Source organism: Lipotes vexillifer, unplaced genomic scaffold, assembly GCF_000442215.2.
Source record: "Lipotes vexillifer unplaced genomic scaffold, Lipotes_vexillifer_v1.1 scaffold40, whole genome shotgun sequence".
Lineage (NCBI taxonomy): Eukaryota > Metazoa > Chordata > Mammalia > Artiodactyla > Lipotidae > Lipotes > Lipotes vexillifer.
Window position 1 is genome coordinate 3161781 of NW_006771578.1, and position 22101 is coordinate 3183881.

Genomic DNA, 22101 nt, shown 5'->3' on the forward strand with positions numbered 1-22101 from the left:
AGGAATGCCAGACACATTAACGTGCCAAGTCTGAATAAATACGGGAACTACTTAAATCTTAGCGTGGAGAGTAGGGAAGCAGACTGTGTCTGAGTTCTGTTACAAAGAACGCTGTACTCGATTAGCAGCGTCTGCCTTGGCAATACTCACTAGACATGTCGGGAATGGAGTATTGGGAGAAGAGGCTACGAGCTGGCCCAGATTCAGAAAGGGACAAGGGGTATATTCCATCCTCGCCTTAGGTGGTTGTTCTGCTGCCCAGGCTGCGTTGTCTCACTGGCCAGGTGGCTGGGGAGGCCGACTGAAGGCCACGAAGCTTCAAACAGCTTCCCCAGGCTCTTGGTGGAAGAGCAGAAGCCCCAAGCTAGAGAGGGAGCTTGGCAGGGCAGCCCATGCAGGGCCCTAAAGGGGTGTACATGCTGCAGGCGACCCCGGAATTAGCTCCTTATCCTCTGGAGTCAGCCTCATGCAGGCAAAGGCAGCTCGATGGCTGTCAAAGAGGTAGATGCAACTCAGGGGTGAAAACACTCTTCCATGGCACTTACCCAGAAATAACCTTAATCTCTGGATAAACTTTCAAAAATTCCCATTCCAAACTAAAATGGTTTGCCTCCTGTGTGCTACCAAGAAATCAAAATAGAATAAAAGGACAGTCTTACTTTAATCAAGTCCGGAATGAGGCCACACTGCTTTGAAAAGCACTGTCTCAGCAGAAGACACAAGGGTGTGTGTAAAAGAATGTTTCTGGAAAATACCAAAGGCACCAAACATACCCCCTACTCTGCCTTCTGCTTCCCTTCTGTGCCGCTCCATACCCTGGGGCCGGGAAGCTACTTTTCCCAGCTGACTCTGAGCATGTCACAGTGCTCCGTGAGTGTGTCCAGGTCTCTGCTGAGTCCTCTGCTCTCGGTTTGTGGGTTTGGGATGCTTTCTTCAGCATCCTCTCCATTTGCTGCATCTCCTCCAAGGCCACCCGGGCCGGGGTCCACTTTTCCAGGCCACACCTCTTCTCCTTGTTCTTTATGCTCCTTCCCATCGCTTCCAGGCGTTTTGCCTTGTCTTTGGCCTTTTTCTTCTTCTGCTTGGTCATGCTGAGCTCTGCGACACCTTTCAGCTTCAAGGGCCCCTTTTGGACCTGCTCGCAGGCCTCCATGGCGCCCGTCTGCGGTTCAGTACCATCTTCGCAATTTTGATTAGTAGCGTTATGCTGGCTTTATAAAATGAATTTAGAGGTTTTCTCTTTCTCTTTACTCCATCACAGATTTAATGGCATTGGATGTCCAGTTCTGTTCCCTGAAATTTTATAGAAATCACCTGAGATACCATCTAGGCCTGGTGATTTGGTGGGGGGTAGAGTTTAGATAGCTTTTTCCATTTCTTTTTTGGTAATTAGTCTGTTTACAGTTGCTTTCTCCATTAAGAGTCAGTTTGGTATTTTATGTTTTCTTAGAATATCCTCCATTTCATCCATGCTCTCAAAATTATTTGCAATTATATTTCCAAAATAAAAGAAACCCAGACATCTTAGATTTGTTTGTATCAACCTCCTGTTTTGCAGTTGATTTCTGTTTTTATCTGTATTTAATAGTCTGTTCTCTTTCCTGAAGTTACGTTTGTTATTTCTCTACCCTGCAGACTATGATGTATACTTTATTTACTTTTATTATCTTTGTTTAGTAATGAAAGTCTTTATGGCTGTGACTTTTCCATTTATGTATGTATGTATGTGGCTGCATTGGGTCTTAGTTGTGGCACGTGGGATCTTCGTTGTGGCATGTGGGGTCTTTCGTTGCAGGCTCTTCATTGTGGCATGCTGGCTTCTCTCTAGTTGTGGCACACAGGCTCCAGAGTGCATGGGCTCAGTAGTTGCGGTGTGCGGGCTTAGTTGCCCTGCGGCATGTGGGATCTTTGTTCCCTGACCAGGGATCGAACCCTGCATCCTCTACATTGGGAGGCCGATTCTTAACCACTGGACCACCAGGGAAGTCCCGACTTTTCCTCTCGTGCATGGCTTTAGCCATGTCCCATTGATTCCGATATGTTATTCTTTAGATATTCTATAACTTTGGTTTTAATTTCCTCTTTGACCTAAGAATTGCATTAGAAAAGTTTCTTATAGTTCCAGGTGGTAGGAATTTTTGTTCATTGTCATGAATTTTTACCTTTATCACCTATGATCAGAAGTTGTGATTTGAACTTTTTCCTTTTGGGGGGGATTGCTTTGACATTTTTCTTGTGAGCCATTATGTGGTGATTTCTTTTTCGTTTAATTTCCCTGGGCACTGGGAAAAAAAAGTATATGACATTCTGATTTTCAGTGACTTTCAGAGTTCTCTAAATGGTCTCCCAGCCCCCGTGTGACCTGGCCCAGCATTACCTCTCATCTCCTACTATCCACTCCCTCAGTTACTACACTCCAGCCACACATTTCGTGGATGTGCTCCTAATCAAGCCATTGCACTTGCTGTTTCCTTTGCCTGGAATAATCTTTGCTAGGGATACATATGGTTTCTCTCTCCTCTGCACCGAATCTTCACTCAGCTGTCACTACGATGAGGCATTTCTTCCTAGCACTTCTCAACATCTAACATACATACATTTTTACTAACTACCCACCTCACTCCCGAATATAAGCAAGGGTTGGGTTTTTTTTTCTGTTTATTCGCTGCTTTTTTTTTTTTTTCTGATAATTTGGAAGGTTTGTAGTCTGTAGTTCAATTTTTTTTTTTTTTACAACTTTAAGTAACTTCAGTATTTTATTTCTTAAGTTATCACCTATAGACCAGTATCTGCTGATTATGGAGGGAAAAATAAATCCATACGCCTGTTATTTACTCCCATCTCCCAGTTTTCCCCTCTACCACAGGATTCAGATTGAATATATTAGTGGCAGTTGTTAAAAGAATATTATTATTGTTGTTGTTTTTATGACTTTAAATGAATATATCGTGCCAGAATTGTTACTTAGTCCCTCTGCTTTGAATTCATGCCCCTTCCAACATCAAAGAGGAGGAAATCAGGAGACTTCCTTTGCTGCCTCCTTCTGATATTCGTGGTTTTATTATCATTATTTCTACAGTGTCAGGATTTCTAATATTTGCATTCAGTTTTATAACTTAAATCTCCCATTTATTTAAGTTCTATATTTAAATTGATTCAGTGCTCCACCATCCTTTATTTTCATGGATTGATTGGATTTGGTTCCAATGAGCCACCTGTGCACAGTGAGATAAGGGGCTTTTCCACAATGTAAGTTAACACAGTTTCCTTCATTAAGAAAGTCTTGCTAACCGTCCCCCCCCCCCCCAAAAAAAGTCAGCTGAACTAAACGGTGTGTGTAGCGATCTGTGTGATTATATTTTGGTGCAAGTTCACTATTTTCATTGTATATTAGTAATAGTTCGCAGATCAGCACTAGTGCATGGACCACATTTTGAGAAGCACTGTTTACTAGAGCTTAAAACATGGATCCTTGGGCTTCCCTGGTGGCGCAGTGGTTGAGAGTCTGCCTGCCGATGCAGGGGACACGGGTTCATGCCCCGGTCCAGGAAGATCCCACATGCCACAGAGCGGCTGGGCCCGTGAGCCATGGCCGCTGAGCCTGCGTGTCCGGAGCCTGTGCGCCACAATGGGAGAGGCCACAACAGTGAGAGGCCCGCGTACCGCAAAAAAAAAAAAAAAAAAAACATGGATCCTTGACTTTTCAAAGTCTGATATCCTCCTAGGCCCTGCAAGGCCTTAGCCACTTTAACTTCATTATGCCTTTCTCATATATATACTATTATTGTCATGTATATTAGTTCTATATATATTCTAGACTCTACAAGATATTATGTTTTATACAGTGAGTATTGAGATTTACCTTTAGAGTTGGTCTTCATTCTATCCTACATCTCCAGGCTCCCATCTTAGATTATCTTTCTTTTACCTAAAGAAGGCCCTTTAGTATTGTTTAATTTAGATCTGTTGGTAACATAATGTTTATTTTTAAGATTGTTTTATGTTTTAGATTGCTTGAAAGTATCTGGTTCATCTTTACTTTTGAAGGATACTTTCACTGGGTGTACAGTTCTTTCAGGTCTTTGAAGATATTATAATATTAATTAAATATTCTAATATCCTGTGACTGTATATTAACCTTTAAAATTTATCACTCAATAAAAATATTTTTTAGCAGGCTTATGACCAGAAGAACATTAGGCGAAGAGTTTATGATGCTTTAAATGTGTTAATGGCAATGAACATAATTTCAAAGGAAAAAAAAGAAATCAAGTGGATCGGCTTGCCTACCAATTCTGCTCAGGAATGTCAAAACCTGGAGGTAAGTGAGGAAAATCTGTTTACAGATAGTAGTTTGCTTTCTTTTACATCAGAGACATTTTAATTTAGAGATATAGTCACATTGTATTAAAATATTCCTAATGGTTCGTTCGTGTATACTGTGCCCTTTTTTTAGCAGATTCTTCTATGTAGAATTTTAGAACTGGAAGGAGATTTAGAGAGGTGCAGTCTGACTCATGTCCTGATGAAACCGAGGGACAGAGCAATTAAATGACTTGATTTTTACTGTTTTTTGGAGATCTTTATTTTATTCTAATTTCATTCTGAGCACTCTACTAATAAATGTTTGGTGACTCGTGTGATAGAAATGCTGTCTTATTTGATGAAGTGTTTGCTGTATCCATCCAAAAAAATGGATCAAGTTGGCTGTTTATTTCTTGTATTTAACCTTTGAGTCTAGAATCAGTGGCAACAGAATGGTATGGTATTTCATTTGAATCCTTATTGGAATGTTCAGCTTACACGAATTTGTGGATAATGTATGCCAAAACATTGTTTATTCTGTTAAGTTTAATCATTAGACAAAATCTTTCCTAAGTGAGCATGTGTCCTGACATACTATTTCTAAATTGATTTGACATAATTTTACTGTCATGGCCATGAAAGGTAGTAGACCAAGGCTGACTACAGCTTTAGAGGTGAATATGGTTGATTTTGTGGGTTTTTTCGTCCCTTTTTCCCTCCAGCAAATCAAAAATGTTTGGTATTATTACACTTGTGGATGGAGGGAGAAACCAGGCAGTCATCAGAAGTTCTAGGATAATGTTCTTCCTGTGCTACGGTGGATATGTCCTTTTTTCTCCTCCTGATAGACTGAAATTTGAGTGTTATATTAATTAGCAGTAAGACTAAGCCGAAAACAAAGACTCAGTAAGCAGTAATCTATTAGCATCTACCACGTGCTTATACGAGACAAAATCTCTGACCCCAAGGAGCTTTCATACTAATTGAGGAGAGCAGAAATGTAAAAGGAGTTAACCAGAAATGTGATGACTCCTGTGAAAGAAGTATGCACAGATTCTCTGGAAAGGGAGATAAGGGAGGGCTTTACCAAGAAAAAGAAATCCCTGTGTTCAGTCCTGAGGGAGGGGTAGGAGTTTGCCAAGTGGTTTAGGGCAGGGAGGGCTCTCCAGGCAGAGGCACCGCCTGGGCTGAGGCCGGCTGAAGAGGGTGTGCCCGCAGTGGGTGTGGCCAGGGTACAGGCGAGGAGAGAGGGCCTAGGTTTCTGAGTGCTAAAGCTGTAGGGACCTGATCCTATAAACAACCTAAGCTGCTGGAGAATGATAAGGAAGAGAGCTGAGGGCGTGTGTTCTAAAGGGTCACTCTGTTAGTGGGCTGGAAGTTGAACTGACAGGAAGGTGAGGAGGGAAGGTGAGGGCGGGTGGCTTGGAGAGGGGCTGAGTTCTGGCTGTGGCAGTGAGGCTGCAGAAGTGTTTCAGAGGCAGCGTCAGTACAGCTTGGCCTGGCTGGGTGCAGAGCGTGAGGGGCAGATGGGGGCTGCCCTGTCACAGCCTCAGACACGGGGGAATCCCCTGCAGCATCTTTGCAAACGAGGGAGAGCACAGATTTTACAGTGGGTCTTCAGTGTTTTAGGACTCAAGTGTGGTGGTGGTTAGGAGGCACCATGAGAGAAACTCTCGCTGCGGACTAGATGGGGAGCAAACAAGAAAGACGCTGCTTAGTTCCCTGGCGGTCCAGTGGTCAGGACTCGGCGCTCTCACTGCTGTGGTCCCGGCTTCCATCCCTGGTTGGGGAACTGAGATCCTGCAAGCCACGCGGTGCAGCCAAAGCAAGCAAACAAACAAAACATATTTGTGGGACTTCCTTGGTGGTCCAGTGGTTAAGACTCCGCGCTTCTGGTTGGGGAACTAAGATCCTGCATGCCGCAAGGCGCAGCGCCCCCAAAAAGAGAAAAAGAAATACGCTGCTGGAGTAGATAAGAAAAATGTCTTACTAGATGTCGTTGGCTTTTGCCCAAAGACACAGTGAGGAATTCGTCTACAGGAAATTCAGACCCCAATATATGTTTTCTAGGTAGCTGTGAGAGTGAGGAAAATAATAGTTATTTGAAGCTGGGAAATTTGTCCCATAAGCATGTTTCTTACAACAAGTAGGGATTTCGTGTTGAATATGTAGCCTCTCTGTATTAGCAGCTGTGCCTGTTTAAAAGGCAGTTAAACGGAGATCTTAAATGAGATCTTACCTCATTCTTGGCGGTTCATAGAGCAAAGGAATTAATAATAGGGTCTCTGAAACCAGGTGGCTTAGGTTCAAATCCTGGCTGTTGCCACTCACCAGCTGTGTGACCTTGGGCAGTTACTTAACCCTCTCTGTGCCTCCATTTCCTTACTGCAGAAGGGGTAACAGCAGTACTTACCTCTAGGGTTTTGTGAAGACGAATTAAGAGAACATGTGTCCAGGGCTCAGCTGAGTGCTGGCAAGTAGAGTAGGTATTCACCACGTGTTAGCTGTTACTCTGATAAGCGCTTCTGTAATAAATAGCAACAGGTACTGCAGAGCAAGTGTTCACTCAGGGGATGGTTGTCATGATGGCAGTTGCCACAGTTCTGCTGTCTTGCCTGCGTGCTCACCCAAACCCAGAAGGTGTGACTTGCCTTTATTGATGTTCGTAGTTAAAATGGGTTGAGTGTCTCTAAGGAAAATTCTCAATATCTCAGAACTGGGACCTGAAAAGCGAGCAGTACTTTCTACTCTGCATATGTTCATGCTATTTTGTAACCTGTGTTTTAAAGATCGAGAAGCAGAGGCGGATAGAACGGATAAAGCAGAAGCGGGCCCAGCTTCAGGAACTTCTCCTGCAGGTAAAGAAGCGGGAGTGTGTTTCATTACCTTCCCTTCCTGTATTCTGCCCCTCCCCTTACTTGCTTTGAGTCAGTGTTTTCTGCTTTGGGTGCCTTTGAGTATCTGGTGGGGCCTTGCTAGGGCAGCCCTCTGCCACGCCGGAGCTCATCACCGTGCTCACGACCTGCCCGCCCCATCTCTCACCGACATCAGGGGGCCTCACAGCAGCTCTAACGTGGAACATATTATGCAACAGTTTACTTTTGACTCTTACCCTTACTCTGAACAGAAATTATTTTAGCCCTAATTTGGAACATCAAGGAGTGAGGCTAGTTAAATTTTAGGCGCTTTGAGTAAAATAATCTAATCCACCTGTAATACTTATTATCTGTAAGTGACATTATAACATAATAAGCTTTGTGGAAATACCAAAACTTAAAATGCATTTCTGTTTAGGAAAATTAAATTTTACAGTGTAATGAGGATCCCTGTATTTATGCTTTTTTTTTTGATAACTGTCTAGAATCTGTGTAATTAAAAAACTATATTGTAGAGGCCTTGTATAAAATCATGTGAGGTAAAATCACAGGGTAGATGGACCTTTTTTTTTTTTTCTATTTTTGGTAATTGGCAGTTGGTGTAAAAATTGACTTTGAGCAGTACAGCGAGTCATTTTCAGTCCAATCAGAAAAATTTTATAAAATGAGCCAGCGAGTCTTTATAACTTTTGTTTTTAATCAGCAAATTATCTTTATATGAAAAGCTTTCAACCAATCATGAAATCCATGTGGATTTGAACAACCATAGGTCCTATTTCACTTTTGGTGTAATCTACTTTTCAGAAATAAAAGAAGCAATAAATTACCAAATAATGGTAACATTTTTTCCCCCCTAAAATACTCACTTTGTCTCATGGACAGAATAGGTTAAGTATTCCTACATGTTCCAGATTTTTGTTTTTCACTTTCTAGACGTGTATTTCTTTTTCTTTGTTTGTTTGTTTTTCACATTTTATGTACACATCAGAGGGGAAGGAGAAAACCGCTAGCCCTTCCACAGCTGTGTGTGGTCTGGAAAGGAAGGAGGGGAGGAAGCGGGGCAGGGGAGACGGGACAGAGGCTCCCGCGACACAGGCAGCCCCGCCAAGATGTTCCCTCCTCATTAGGCACCGCCTTCTTGCTGCCCTGCGTCTGCAGCTCACACTGGCCCCTATGGGAACTACCTCTGGAGCAGGCGTCTTACGTATTTTTCATACTGGATTTCCAAAGTAGGCTTTGTTGGAAGAGAGCATTCTGCAGCTTAAAAGAAGAACAAAACTTGAAAGCTGACAGTTTTTTCCTGTGCTGCTCCCCGTACAGTTCTGCCTGCTGAGAGACCTGGCCTACCTCGCCGCCACCTTCGCCGGCTGCCTCTCTGTCATCCTTGTCCCTGCAGCATCTGCAGTATTTCCCTCCCAGCTCACAGAGCCTGAAACCCTGTGCTAGGCCTTTCTCACATTTCCTCAAAACCCTCATGGAGGGCTTCCCTGGTGGCGCAGTGGTTGGGAGTCCGTCTGCCTATGCAGGGGACATGGGTTCGTGCCCCGGTCCGTGAAGATCCCACGTGCCGCGGAGTGGCTGGGCCTGTGAGCCATGGCCGCTGAGCCTGCGTGTCCGGAGCCTGTGCTCCGCGGCGGGAGAGGCCACAAACAACAGTGAGAGACACATGTACCGCAAAAAAAAAAACAAACCCTCATGGAACATTTTGGAGCTTGATTTTTGGCATATGTTATAAAAACCTGTTTATCAGTATGCCTGTAATTATCTGTTTATCAGAAAGACTTGCACTGGGCAAAATCGTCCTCATGTATGTGGTGCTTTCCCATCCCTAGATGGCCAGCACAGAGGATGAACTGGAATATGTTTTCCCCTGCTTATCTTTATACAATGAACATTGCTTTTTTTTTTTTTTAAGTCCTGAGTTTCTTTTCCTCTACTGTCTCTCAAAGTAAATGTTTATGGAAGATTTCAACCCAGGCACAACCTAGCTGTCAACATTTATAAAAGCAAAGTCTCTCTGAACATTAAAATGAAACCCCAAGTATAACGTCTAATCTTCTGGTAGACATATAGCTTATTTCTTCCTCGTAAAATTAAGCAAGTTGTCCCTAAACAGGAAAAATTTGTCTCTCTGCGGCTAAGCTAGCTTAATTTTTTTTTAACAAGTTAAGGTCACAGCTACTGACATCACATGACCCAGGTCACTTTTACTTACATGGCACCACTTCTCTTTCGTCCTTGGTGATGTGGGAGAGGAATGGTGTGAGTAGATTCTGCCTACAGATAATCTAGATGCCCTACTTTTGTCTGTATCATTGTCCCTTCCAGCCAGTATATCTTCTCCAGAGTTACTAATGCAGGGCACAATGAATGTCTGAATACACCTGAAGCTGCGTAGCCTCTGAAATAGATGTTAATGAACCTGGAAAAGAGCAAAAGGCTGAAGGAAGTCAAAGGGCAACAAATAAGGAAATCAGTCCAAAACAAACGGGAAATGATTTTTCTTTTTTACTATCCAAATAACTTTATATCTGTGTTCACAGTGCTTTGCACAAGAAAAATCTTTTTTTTTTTTTTTTTTTTTTTGCGGTACGCGGGCCTCTCACTGTTGTGGCCTCTCCCGTTGCGGAGCACAGGCTCCGGACGCGCAGGCTCAGCGGCCATGGCTCACGGGCACAGCCGCTCCGTGGCATGTGGGATCTTCCCGGACCGGGGCACGAACCCGTGTCCCCTGCACCGGCAGGCGGACTCTCAACCACTGCGCCACCAGGGAAGCCCAAGAAAAATCTTTGATGCTATTAAATGTACACAGTATTTAACAGTGAATCATACATATATAAGAGCTTTTACTTACCGCTGTTTATATTCCACCCTCTACCGAGGCCCTCCCATGGCACTAGGACCACAAAGCTAGGAAGAGTATGGGGGTGTCTCCAAGATGCTTTTTCTAGAAGAGTAAGGAAGCTAGGCAGAAGTATTCAAACATATAATTCTTTTTCCCAGTTTTACAGTTTCAGCATATTTTTCCTCTATTAAGTGAACTAAGCATTAAATATAAAATAGCCTTAGTTCGTTAGCAGCAGCAGAGAACAAATTAATAAGTATGACTTAAGTAATGTTTGGTAATGAATGGTGTTGACAGTGATGGTTCTGGACACACTGTCAGGGCTAGAATAAATTGGTTTCCCTTCTGTTCCGTGCATTTTAAAAGAGTAAATGTTTACTTTCTAGGGAGATAGCACCCAGCCATTTTAAGATGACAGTAATCTTAATCAAGCTTCAGTTAAGGCCCAGGACCTAAAATAAACACTCGTAGGATAAGGTTGCTAAAACATAGAAAATAATTTAAATGCATCACTACTGGGTGAGAAGAGGGAAGACGCTGATGGAAGGGTCGAAAGGCTGTGACTTCAGGAGCTTTTTAAGCCAGTATCTGTTCCACGGGCAGATGAAAGACTTCGGCTGCGTAAGGCCTTTCTAGCTGTGGAATTCTGAGATACGTTTGCCTTATTTAAAGGGGGATGGGGGGCTTCCCTGGTGGCACAGAGGTTGAGAATCCACCTGCCAATGCAGGGGACACGGGTCCGATCCCTGGTCCGGGAAGATCCCACACACCGCAGAGCAGCTAAGCCTGTGCGCCACAACTACCGAGCCTGTGCTCTAGAGCCCGCGAGCCACAACTACTGAGCCCACGTGCCGCAACTACTGAAGCCCGTGCGCCTAAAGCCCGTGCTCTGCAACAAGAGAAGCCACCACAATGAGAAGCCCACGCACTGCAACGAAGACCCAACACAGCCAAAAATAAATGAATAAAATAAAATTTTTAAATAAATAAAATAAAAGGGGGTGGCAGGGTCTCTTTCTTTGACTTTTGATTAATAACTTTTGATTAATAACTTTTTTTAATAACTTAAAAGTAGCAGCAAAATTCATTGTAAAGATTCAGGCCTTATATACCTTATAATCAATGCTAAGCCTCAGTTCCCTCATCTGGAAGATATCAGGTGGGGAGGGGCTTGGACCAGATTCCAAACTGTGCCCTGAAGATGCTTAGAAGTTCTGTGAAGGAACTAAGCGGTGAATGAGGGCAGAGCTGGCAGGACTCAGGACTCAGCCCCAGTGCAGCCAGCCAGAGCAAGGATGCTTTCATCTGTTTTATAAACAGTGGATGTCCCAGAAGATTTCAGTTGAAGAAAGCATTCTGTGGCTTTATAAAGTTTGCATATTTCTGGGCTAGACAATCTAAGGGGCATATTTTTAACCCTAAACTCTCAGGAGTCTGTGTTAGATAAACACTGTATCTGTTGCTGTATCACTCTAAGAAGAGTTGTAGGTGCCACTGGCTCTCCCAGATTTGTCAGATCCTGTTTCTGTGCTTGATGGAAACCATGGGTCCCATTTTTTGTATTAGGATATGTTAGACACCATTTAAATGTATATTTTTTCCCTCGAAATATATTTATTGAGTTGGATCATTCTAATCTTTTTTCTTAAATGTTTAATTTTAATAAACTCGTAGGTGAAGAGCCTCTTTAAATGCTCTAATTTTAAACTATATTTTAAATGTATTTAATTCATTTAGTTCCAACTCACTTATCCACGTCAAATAACTATATGGGTAATTTTGTTGATCATTACAGCAAATCGCTTTCAAAAACCTGGTACAGAGAAATCGACAAAACGAACAGCAGAGCCAGGGCCCTCCAGCTCTGAACTCCACCATTCAGCTGCCATTTATAATCATCAATACAAGCAGAAAAACAGTCATAGACTGCAGCATCTCAAGTGACAAGTAAGTGGAGAACCAGCGGCAGAGGGCAGGGCTGACCTTCTGTTAACCTGATTCCTATCATTTGCAAAATAAAGAAGGTTGTACCCATTATCTGAGCGCACCAAGGCTAACTTCCTTGGGGCTCATGAAACAGCTTTTCAGACGTGGAGTGCTGTCGTCTACTAGCGCTTGCTTCCACATTCACCCTCCGCAGGCCCCTCTCTTGAGCCTGGCACTGTGCTGCCAGTGCTACAGGCATACTGGTGCCCAAGTCAGGATGTGCACATATGTACACGTATGTGGCATAAGTCTGGGCAAGTCACTGCGGTAAAGTAGAGCTTCACTGGGGTCTGGGACAAGGTAGGTTCACTAGTGATTACTGTCATCATTTATGGTGGAAATAGTTGAGATCAACATGCGGCACTAAGGCAGTTGTTTGTTTTGCTATATCATATTTGAGTGTGCTTCTGTTTATAATGAATGAATAGACATGAAAGTGCTAGATGCATTCTCTGCTTGCTTGCTTTCCTATTATCTTATAACTTGAAGTTTGTCCTTTTTATGACCTTCATTCATTTTACTCACCCCCAGCCTCTGGCAACCACCAGTCTGTTCTCTGCATCTATAAGTTTGGTTTTTAAGATCCACATATAAGGTCCATCATCCATGTTATTGCAAATGGCAGAATTTCCTCTTTTTTTATGGCTGAATATTCCATTTTCTAAGTACACCACATTTTCTTTATCCACCCATCCGATGATGGACACAGGTTGTTTCCATGCCTCAGCTATTATAAATCATGCTGCAATCAGTGAACATGGGAGTACAGATATCTTTTCAGGATAGTTATTTCATTTCCTTTAGACATATACCCAGAAGTGGGATTGCTGGATCATACGATAGTTCTATTCTTAATTTTTTGAGAAACCTCCATACTGTTTTCCAGTGGCTGCACCAGTTTACATTCCCACCAGCATGTTTTTCACCTTAACTAAGATTGATGGCAATATTTATCATAGTAAGTGAGAAATAGCAGTTTTCAAAATACAGAATTTATTTGTAACTTATTTTACCCTTCATGAAAACAGTAGTGGTCTTCAGGCTGTGACCAGTATCGAGGTCGTTAAGGGCATAGGGTGCAGAGTGAGGCAGACACAAGTGTGGGTTGTGGCTCCCCCATTTAACTGCTTCAAAGCTCTGTGTCCAAAGAACAGATGGGGATGATGCCAGGGCCTCTGTCACTTCCTTAGCCTTGTTGTGAGGATTAAATAAGATTATGCCTCTAAGAGGTCTGAGTCATGGAAAGTGCTTTGTAAATATTAGCTACTTTTCCAAGGAGTCAGCATATAACTTATCGTCCAAATTTGGGACACGCTTGAGAGCAAAAGAGGGCTCAGTAACCACATCAGTGCCAGAGGCATAGCCTAGGACTGTCCTGGGGACTGGAACTTCTAGCCTCTTAGAGCTACTGCATCACCGTGGGGCTTTACCATTCCTGGTTTTTCCCACTCTTTTCTCTGGCAGTGTTGCTTCCCTGTCTTGACTGCATACAGAGATTATGGGTCACTTAAATACGAAGGAACCCAAAAAAAGAAGAGTAAGAGAAACGACAGGGATTTCTAGAGTATTTGGTAATTAAGCCTATAGACCCAAGTAGAAATAGTAGGGACCGTGCAGGCTGTGATATCAGAAGATGCCTTTTTCAGTCTTTCCTCTAGTTGTATAGTTTCTTAACTTCTCGGAGATCTCATTTCTTCCTCTGTAAAAACAAGAATTATAGTATTTAACTTGCTGGTTTACAGACGTTAAATTCATAAAAGACCAGCCCAAATGGTAGATGTATTATTATTCACACACTTAAAATTCTTTACAGAATCATGTGTCTACAAGGACTTGTCACATATTCTCATAAATCTGAGAATTCTAGAGAATGGTTAACATATTTTCGGGAAAAACTGTTAGAATTCTAGTTATTCTCTCTAGTTAGTCTCTTGTTTTGTGGGAAATCATTAAAATTCTCTTCTTTGGTTAATCTTTGAGGTCTAAAAGAGCAGCAGGAAAGTGTGGGGACCAGAGACCTAAGGGAATTAGGGATTCTTGTCCTTCTTGGGTGGTTACTGATCGTGCCCTTTCCTCTCCCTCCCCTGAGTGGAGGAAAGGAGGCTCTGAGCTGCTTGTAGGAGCTTGTTATTCAAGGCGGGGTGCAAAAGCCTGGTCTTTCAGTTACTTTGGTGATACAGTCCTTTCCCCTTAGCCAGGAGGCTTTCCCACAATGATGATTACATTTACGAAACCTTCAGCTTTTAACGTATGCCTGAAGTCACCCCTGGGGCAGGCATCCACTCCAGATTTTGTGTGGTTTCTTTTTTTTCTGAATTTCTGTTAATGTACTTATTTAAATTCATATACTTCAAATTACTTAAATGTGGCATTTTGCTTTAAATTATAAATTTTGCCCTTAAGATCTAGCATAAAAAGTTTTACCCTTGCGTGATTTTAATAGAATTTCATGACAACGTAAGCCCACCGCTGTCCCAGAACTTCGCCTGCACTCTGTCCCTGAGGGGCTGAGGCTCTGGGTGATGGTGCCCCAGGGCATAGCCTGGGAGTCAGATGGACTGTTTCTTCTTACAGTCACCTCTTTATTGAAAGCCTGTGCCAGGCAGCTGGGCATCCTGATTTGGTACTTTACAGAAACGTTCGGAAACGTGCTATGTGTTATATACGACACTTTTTTCTTGTGGCGTTTTTACTCCTTAGGCCCTCAAGACAGGATTTGGGGGTTGGTTAGTTTGTGAAAAGTCTTCCATTTTCTGCTCATCTGAGGTATGGTGTAGCTAACACTTGACTCATGAAAATGAAGTAAGCATCCAACATGCTTTTTCCTCAACCCTAGTTAGGCCAACTCATAGTAGGAAAGTTAGATATTAAATTGGAAAGGCTTTCTTTGCGTTATTTTTTGGTTAATGACTGCTTGCTTTATTTGTTTTTATTGAAGTATAGTTGACATACAATGTTATGTTAGTTTCAGGTGTACAACATAGGGATTTGACACTTGCATCCATTACAAAATGATCACCGTGATAAGTCTAGTCCGTACAAACTTATTACAATATTATTGACCATATTCCTTATGCTATATATTATATCCCCGTGGCTTATTTTATAATTGGAGGTTTGTACCTTTTAATCCCCTTCACTTATTTCACCCACCACCTTCAGCCCCTCCCATCTGGCAACCGACCACCCATTTGTTCTCTATGAATCTATTTTTATTTGTTTCATTTTTTAGATTCCACATATAAGTGAGATCATATGATATTTGTCTTTCTCTGCCTGGCTTAATTTCATTTAGCGTAATACCCTCTAGATCTCTCCATGTTGTCGCAAACAGCAAGGTTTCTTTTTTTTTTTTTTTAATGGCTGACTAGGAATATTCCTCTGTGTTTGTGTGTGTGCGTGTGTGTGTGTGTACATACCACATCTTTATTCGTTCATCTATTGATGGACGCTTCAGTTGCTTCCATATCATGGCTATTGTAAATAATGCTTCAGTGAACATTGGGTGTGCACTTTATGTTTCTGAATTAGTGTTTTTGTTTTCTTCAGGTAAATACCTAGAAGTGGAATTGCTAGATAGTATGGTAGTTCTATTTTTAATTTTTTGAGGAAACCTCCATAACTATTTTCCATAGTGGCTGCACCAGTTTACACTCCCAGCAGCAGTGCACAAGGGATCCCTTTTCTCCACACCCTCTCCAGCATTTGTTATTTGTTGTCTTTTGGATGATGGCCATTCTGACAGGTGTGAGGTGATATCTTATTGTGGTTTTGATTTGCATTTCCCTGATGATTAGCGATGTTGAGCATCTTTTCATGTGTCTTTTGGCCACCTGTATATCTACTTTGGAAAAATGCCTACATGGGAAGGCTTCCTTAATATTTTATCTTTTGTGACAAAGTTATAGACATCTTTGAAAAGCATTAGATTTAGACCAAAATTTCTGTCTCCAGTTTGCCACGGCTTAATGAGGGCTGAAATTTGTGGACTCCTGTTGTCTGTCACAGGAAAGGTGTTTTAATTGGCAAGTGGTTTGAGATGTCATTCTTCTGAACCCAGCAGAATGACTCATTGCCCTAAACGGTAACAATTTCTAGTACTGTAGCTGAGCTTAGGTCCTCATTCTTTTATTGAATATGCAGAGTACAAAACTATTCAGACCTCCCCAATACCGCAGAAAACCCCACACTAACTTTGTTTCCTGATGCAGGTTTGAATATCTTTTTAATTTTGACAATACCTTTGAGATTCATGATGACATAGAAGTGCTGAAGCGGATGGGAATGTCCTTTGGCCTGGAGTCAGGCAAATGCTCCTTGGAGGATCTGAAACTTGCTAAATCACTGGTGCCAAAGGCTTTAGAAGGTTATATCACAGGTATGTTAACTCATGCTTTTTCAGTGTTGTCCTTGATTAAATGTCAGACCCTAACTTGCTAAAAACCTTTCTCATAGAATATTAAAGCCCACACTGTATGCCCGTCCTCAGTTCTGTGCCCTTCCCTACCCTAAAATGTAACCTCCTTGAATTTCTTGTTTATCACTACTTGCTTTTCTTTAGAGACACAAACACAAACAAATATAGTAAGCTGGAAACAATTTATTAGTTTTGCCTAATTCTCACCTTTACATAAATAGGATCACAGTGATATATTCTTTTGTGATTTGACTCTTTTCGCTCAACATCATGTTCTTTAGATTTGCCCACATGATTTTTTCATATAGCTGTAATTGATGCATTTTTACATAGAATTCTTGTATGCATAGAATTCTAGTATGTGGGTAAAGCACAATTTATGTGTTCATTTTACTGATCATAAACCTTTAGTTTTGTCTCCAGTCTCTTGATATTTAAACAGTGCTGCTTCGAACATCCCCGTAACTGTATCCTGGTGACTGTGTGCAAGTGTATAGAGTGAGATTGCTGGGTTTGCAGAGTCGGGTGCATCTTCATCTTTACTAGATGATGCCACAGCTTTCCAATTTGATTTTGCCAAGTTACACTCTCACCTGCAGAGTGAAAGAGTTTTATCTTCCCAGGCAGGTGGATGTGAAATGGTATTGTAATTTTTTAAAATTGAGATTTAATTCATGTACCATTAATACACCATTTTTTTAAAAAATTTATTTATTTTTGGCTGCATTGGGTCTTTGGTGCTGCGCGCGGGCTTTCTGTAGTTGGGGCGAGCAGGGCTACTCTTCGTTGCTGTGTGTGGACTTCTCATTGCGGTGGCTTCTCTTGTTGCAGAGCACGGGCTCCAGGCACACGGGCTCGGTAGTCGTGGCTCACAGGCTCAATAGTTGTGGTGTGCAGGCTTAGTTGCTCCGCGGCATGCGGGATCTTCCCAGACCAGGGCTTGAACCCGTGTCCCCTGCATTGGCAGGCGGATTCTTAACCACTGCGCCACCAGGGAAGCCCAAAATACACCATTTTAAAGTGTACAATTCAGTGGTTTTAAGTGTATTCACAGGGTTATTATGCAGTCATCACCAACCATTATCTCATTCTAAAATGTCTTATCACCCCAAAAAGAAACCCCACATACACTAGCAGTCACCCTTTATTCCTCCTTTCCTCCTGGCTCCTGGCAACCACTAATCTACTTCCTGTCACTGTGGATTTGTCCATTCTGGACCTCTCATATAAGTGGAATCATATCATATGTAGCCTTGGTGACTGACTTCTTTCACTTAGTGTAATGTTTTCAAGATTCATCCATCCTGCTTCATCCCTTTTTATTGCCGTTTTGTGGATATACCACATTTTTTAAATCCATTTGTTAGTTGGAGGACATTGGGATTGTTTTCAGTTTTTAGCTATTATGAATGATGTTGCTATAAAATCATTCTTGTACATGTTTTTTTATGAACGTAAGCTTTTGGTTCTGTTGGGTGTATGCCAAGCGGTGGAACTGCTGGGTCATATGATAAACTGTATTTAACATTCTGAGGAACTGCCAAACTATTTTCCAAAGCAGTTGTACTGGTTTACAATCCTACCAGCAATGTACCAGGGTTCTGATTTCTCCATAACCTTCTCCATGCTTGTTCATCTTTTTTATCGCAACCATCCTGGTGGATGTAAAGTGGTGTTTCACGGTGGTTTCAATTTGCATTTTCCTTATGACTGATGATGGTGAGCATCTTCTCATGTGTTTACTGGCGATTTGTATATCTTCCTTGTAGAAATGTCTATTCAGATCCTTTGCCCATTTTTAAATTGGGGTGCTTTATTTTAAGAGTATAGTGAGTGTACTTGAAAATGGAAACACTATGTTTTGCATGTTCTAAATTTCAGATTTTCACTAATTCAGAAATCTTTATGATTGTCCTAGTTCCTAAGACTGTGGTATATTCTGCACATATAATTTGGATGTATAGACAAAAGCATTCTTTTGCCTTTGCTTTTGCCAGTTTCCTTCATTTATAAGCATTACTACCTAGAACTAATATTAAAATGCCTTTAAAACATGATGAGAAATTCTAAAGTATATTAAGTCAAATATAAGCAAAGAGGTAGTTTTTATTTTATTTTATGGTTTTGGCCCTTTAGTCACAACACAAGAGCCTGTTGATTGAGATTTGGTTTCTGTTGGATTTAGTTCTTAAGTTCGCACCACCCGCCTCCTGCAAATGTGACCCCCTCTTCTTGCCCCTCAGCGACCCAGTCCCCCATCCTCACCCCGACCCGCTCCGTGCTCCCTCCAGAGAAGGACCTCCTGTTTTATTAGCAGCTCAGGCATCCTAGACGTCCAGCAGGGTCTGCATAAAGCTCTTACTCCATAAATCACCAGGACTTTATTTTAGCTTATTCTCAGTGAAAAGACTCAGGGCGATTAGGCGGGCTCTGTGGCTTTGATCTCTGTGACCTTGTTTGCAGACTGGGATACAGACTTTCAGGTTAGTTCAGAAGCAGAAGCGTGTGTGCCTTCAGTATGTGGAGGGACAGGGTGGCTCTTGAGGAGGGTTGTGAGAACCATTGTGTGGGTCCTAGGAAAGAAAGAAATGTTGGCTTTTCAGAGCCATTGTGAAAAGAAAATGTGTCAAGAGCTGTGTTCTGGCAGAAGGTTTCCATACATACTGATTGATAACACTTAGCACAGGATTCTGGCTTTAATTTCATTATGTACGGACTTGTCCTTATTGTATGCGTTTAAAGTCTACTCCTCTTCTTAGAATTGAAGGGTTTTTGTTGTTGGTTTTTTCCCCACAGCTGCCTTAGTTCACCTGTGAAGAAAAGATCCACAAGGCCATCTTAAAATGAATGTAGTCATTTAGTTTACTTTTTTCCTATGTGGGAAGCCTCTCACTTGGTCAGGTAGCGCCAGGATAGTGGAGTTTCCAATCCCAGTACACAGTTTCTTTTCCTTTTTGCACAGTGATTATAAAACTGTTTTGATTAAGTATAATAAAAGCTCATTTGGCAAATTACACTTTCTCAGCATACACTTGGTCTTATCTCACAACGTAAGTCAAATAAGTTTCTTTTTTAGGAATGCATTTCTGCTGTACCTCCCACCTGTGTTGTAAACTCACCGTTGAAAGAGACGATACTCCTTCGTGCGGTAACACTTAGATCTCAGATGTTCCTCTCACTGCCTTCTCTGAGCTAACATTCTAGATAAGGAGACAAGGGTTAAACAAGTCGAAGTACAATAAGAATTGGTCAAGGTCGTGATAGGAGAACTATGGTAAATGCATAGAAAATGAGATTGCAAGGATGTAGCCAAAATATTCCATACAGACTAAAACAGCAACGCCTGTCTCGCCCTCGTGAAAAACGCGACTGTGCGTGGCCTTTTAAAATAAGGTCTAGGGCTTCCCTGGTGGCGCAGTGGTTGAGAGTCCGCCTGCCGATGCAGGGGACACGGGTTCGTGCCCCGGTCCGGGAAGATCCCACGTGCCGCGGAGCGGCTGGGCCCGTGAGCCACGGCCGGTGAGCCTGCGCGTCCGGAGCCTGTGCTCCGCGACGGGAGAGGCCACGGCAGTGAGAGAGAGGCCCGCGTACCGCAAAAAAAAAAAAAAAAAAGTTAAAATAAGGTCTAGTTCAAGTTGTAAAGCAGAGGGTACCAGGAAGAAGACTAGGCCTCTGGTGCCTAATAGCACTGAGTTCCCGGGGGGCACGAGAGGACGGCGTGCTGGGGGCCTTGGGCAAAAAGGTGTCTGTCCTTCTGGCCTAAGACATTGCGACTTGACTTTGTCTGCACCCACTCGTGCTCGGCTTGTTAACAGCCCGGCCAGAGGCTTTTGTGCTGAGTCCGGCGGGTGTCCAGGAGAAGTACAGCCCTCACTGTACTGCGTGAGCTGCGCTCTCGAGGTCTTCTGTAAGAAAAAAGAATGAAAAGAGTCTGTGATTGGTTTAATTTGAATTCTTTCCTGCTGTAGTCTGCCTTCCTGTATTTTCCTCTCCCCCACCCCCCACTCTTATGTTCTAGAAATTTCTTTTTTCCAAGCTGAAGAAACCTGGGTTCTTCCGAGGGCAGGAGACTCGTCCGGCTGTAATTTAGAACAGGCCGATGGCCTTACTTGTCTGTGTTTTCTTCACGCCATAATAAAAGCAGCCACGGAACTTACAGAGCTGCCATCTGTTTTTGTTTTTCCCTGTAGATATCTCCACAGGACCGTCGTGGTTAAATCAGGGACTGCTTTTGAACTCTACCCAGTCAGTTTCAAACTTAGACCTGACCGCTGGTGCCACCTTGTCCCAATCAAGGTACGTATTTTTTCAGGGTGAGAAGGGCGAGCCGCGAAGCCCTGACCCTCCCTGGAGGGGAGAGCCAGCGTGCTGCGCCGGCCGGCCAGCCGGGTCCCAAGCAGCTCCGGCAGGGCTGGCCAGCGGCTCCCCGCTTCCCCGGGTTCCTTTCCCTGTGTTCTCCAAAGCTTAAGACAGCCACCACGTTAATGAGCCTGTGTGTTTTCAATTGTTTGCTAGTGCAAACCAAGGGTTGTGCTTGGATGCTGAAGTGGCCTTAGCAACGGGGCGGCTCCTGGCCGCAGACACTCACCGGTCCGGCAGTGCGGCCTCCCACTGCTCTGAGTCCCGAGGCGAGACCCCCTGTTCCCTCAACGACGAGGACGAGGACGAGGATGAGGAGGACTCCTCCTCCCCAGAATAAAGACAGGCGCAGACCCACGTTCTGCTCTTTGATGCTCATGTGTGTTTTTAGTGTGAGCTCTTGTGTTTGAAACGATTGCTTCGGTCTTTGCCTTTGTTTGCACTGTGTGTTCAGTGAAAACTAGGGAAACACAATAAGCAAATTACCTGAAGGCTGAGAGGATTGAGGTGAAAGTTAACCGTAGTGTGAATGAAAACCCTGAACGACAGAGCGGTAGATCACATGGCAAACAAAGCACGTACTCGGAGGTGGCAGAGGGGATAGTCCCTGACTTGGCAGCACGAACGCAGCGCATTTATCTTCCGTGAGGCGGGGCGCCGTGGCCCCCAAACCCACGCAGCCCTCCTTATTGCCGAGGTGGCTCCATGAACAGTCCCCGACGGCCGTGTGCCCCACGCCCCGCTCCCTGCTCTGGGCTGCCTTTCACGAGGCGGAGCTGAACGCGAGAGGTTCCCGGTGGGAGGAGCTGTACAGCGAGGGATGGAGACCCTCGTGGCCCAAGGAGCACAGATTGAACCGCTGAACTAGTTGAAAGTCTAGTCGAGGTGCTTTACGCATCAGCTGCCTTAGACGGCTTCTAGAAAGGAGCGAACGCTAATTCTTGAGTACTTAAGTGACATTTAGAATAATTTATAGTCAAACTGAAATGATCACTATTAGCCAATGCATTGGTGCATAGAATTTTCTAGGGCTACTTCTGGAAGCCAAAATAATAGAATAGCATTTCCACGTGCATTAAATACTTTGCCAGCACTGCCTTTCGCCAGCAACCTAAATCTGGAGTTTTACAAGAGAAGAAAATTGTCTCTATCGTTTTCATCAGAGCTATGCATTTCATACCGCTTTTTCACCTAGAACAAAACAAAGGAACAAGTCCCTATGACCGAGTTGCTTGCTTACAAGTTCCCTGCCATAATTGTATGATTTCACCCTGTGTGCAGTTTGTGAAAATGAACCGTCATTACTTTTGTCT

General features: G+C 43.1%; 1 protein-coding gene across 5 annotated transcripts in view; it reads left to right on the top strand.

The window, feature by feature from the left end:
* The window catches only part of TFDP2 (transcription factor Dp-2), a 129464-nt gene extending 108022 nt beyond the window's left edge, over positions 1-21442 (top strand). For 2 of the 5 annotated variants that reach the window (XM_007446955.1, XM_007446958.1), the window contains 6 exons: positions 4178-4321; positions 7095-7163; positions 11822-11973; positions 16224-16390; positions 20620-20725; positions 20945-21442. In XM_007446955.1, the coding sequence (XP_007447017.1) occupies positions 4178-4321; positions 7095-7163; positions 11822-11973; positions 16224-16390; positions 20620-20725; positions 20945-21128 (822 nt within the window). In that variant the 3' untranslated portion in view covers positions 21129-21442. Of the gene's footprint in view, positions 1-4174; positions 4322-7094; positions 7164-11821; positions 11974-16223; positions 16391-20619; positions 20726-20944 lie in introns of all 5 variants that reach the window. The other 3 variants (XM_007446954.1, XM_007446956.1, XM_007446957.1) reach the window with 2 other exon arrangements.
* Positions 21443-22101: the final 659 nt, after the last annotated feature.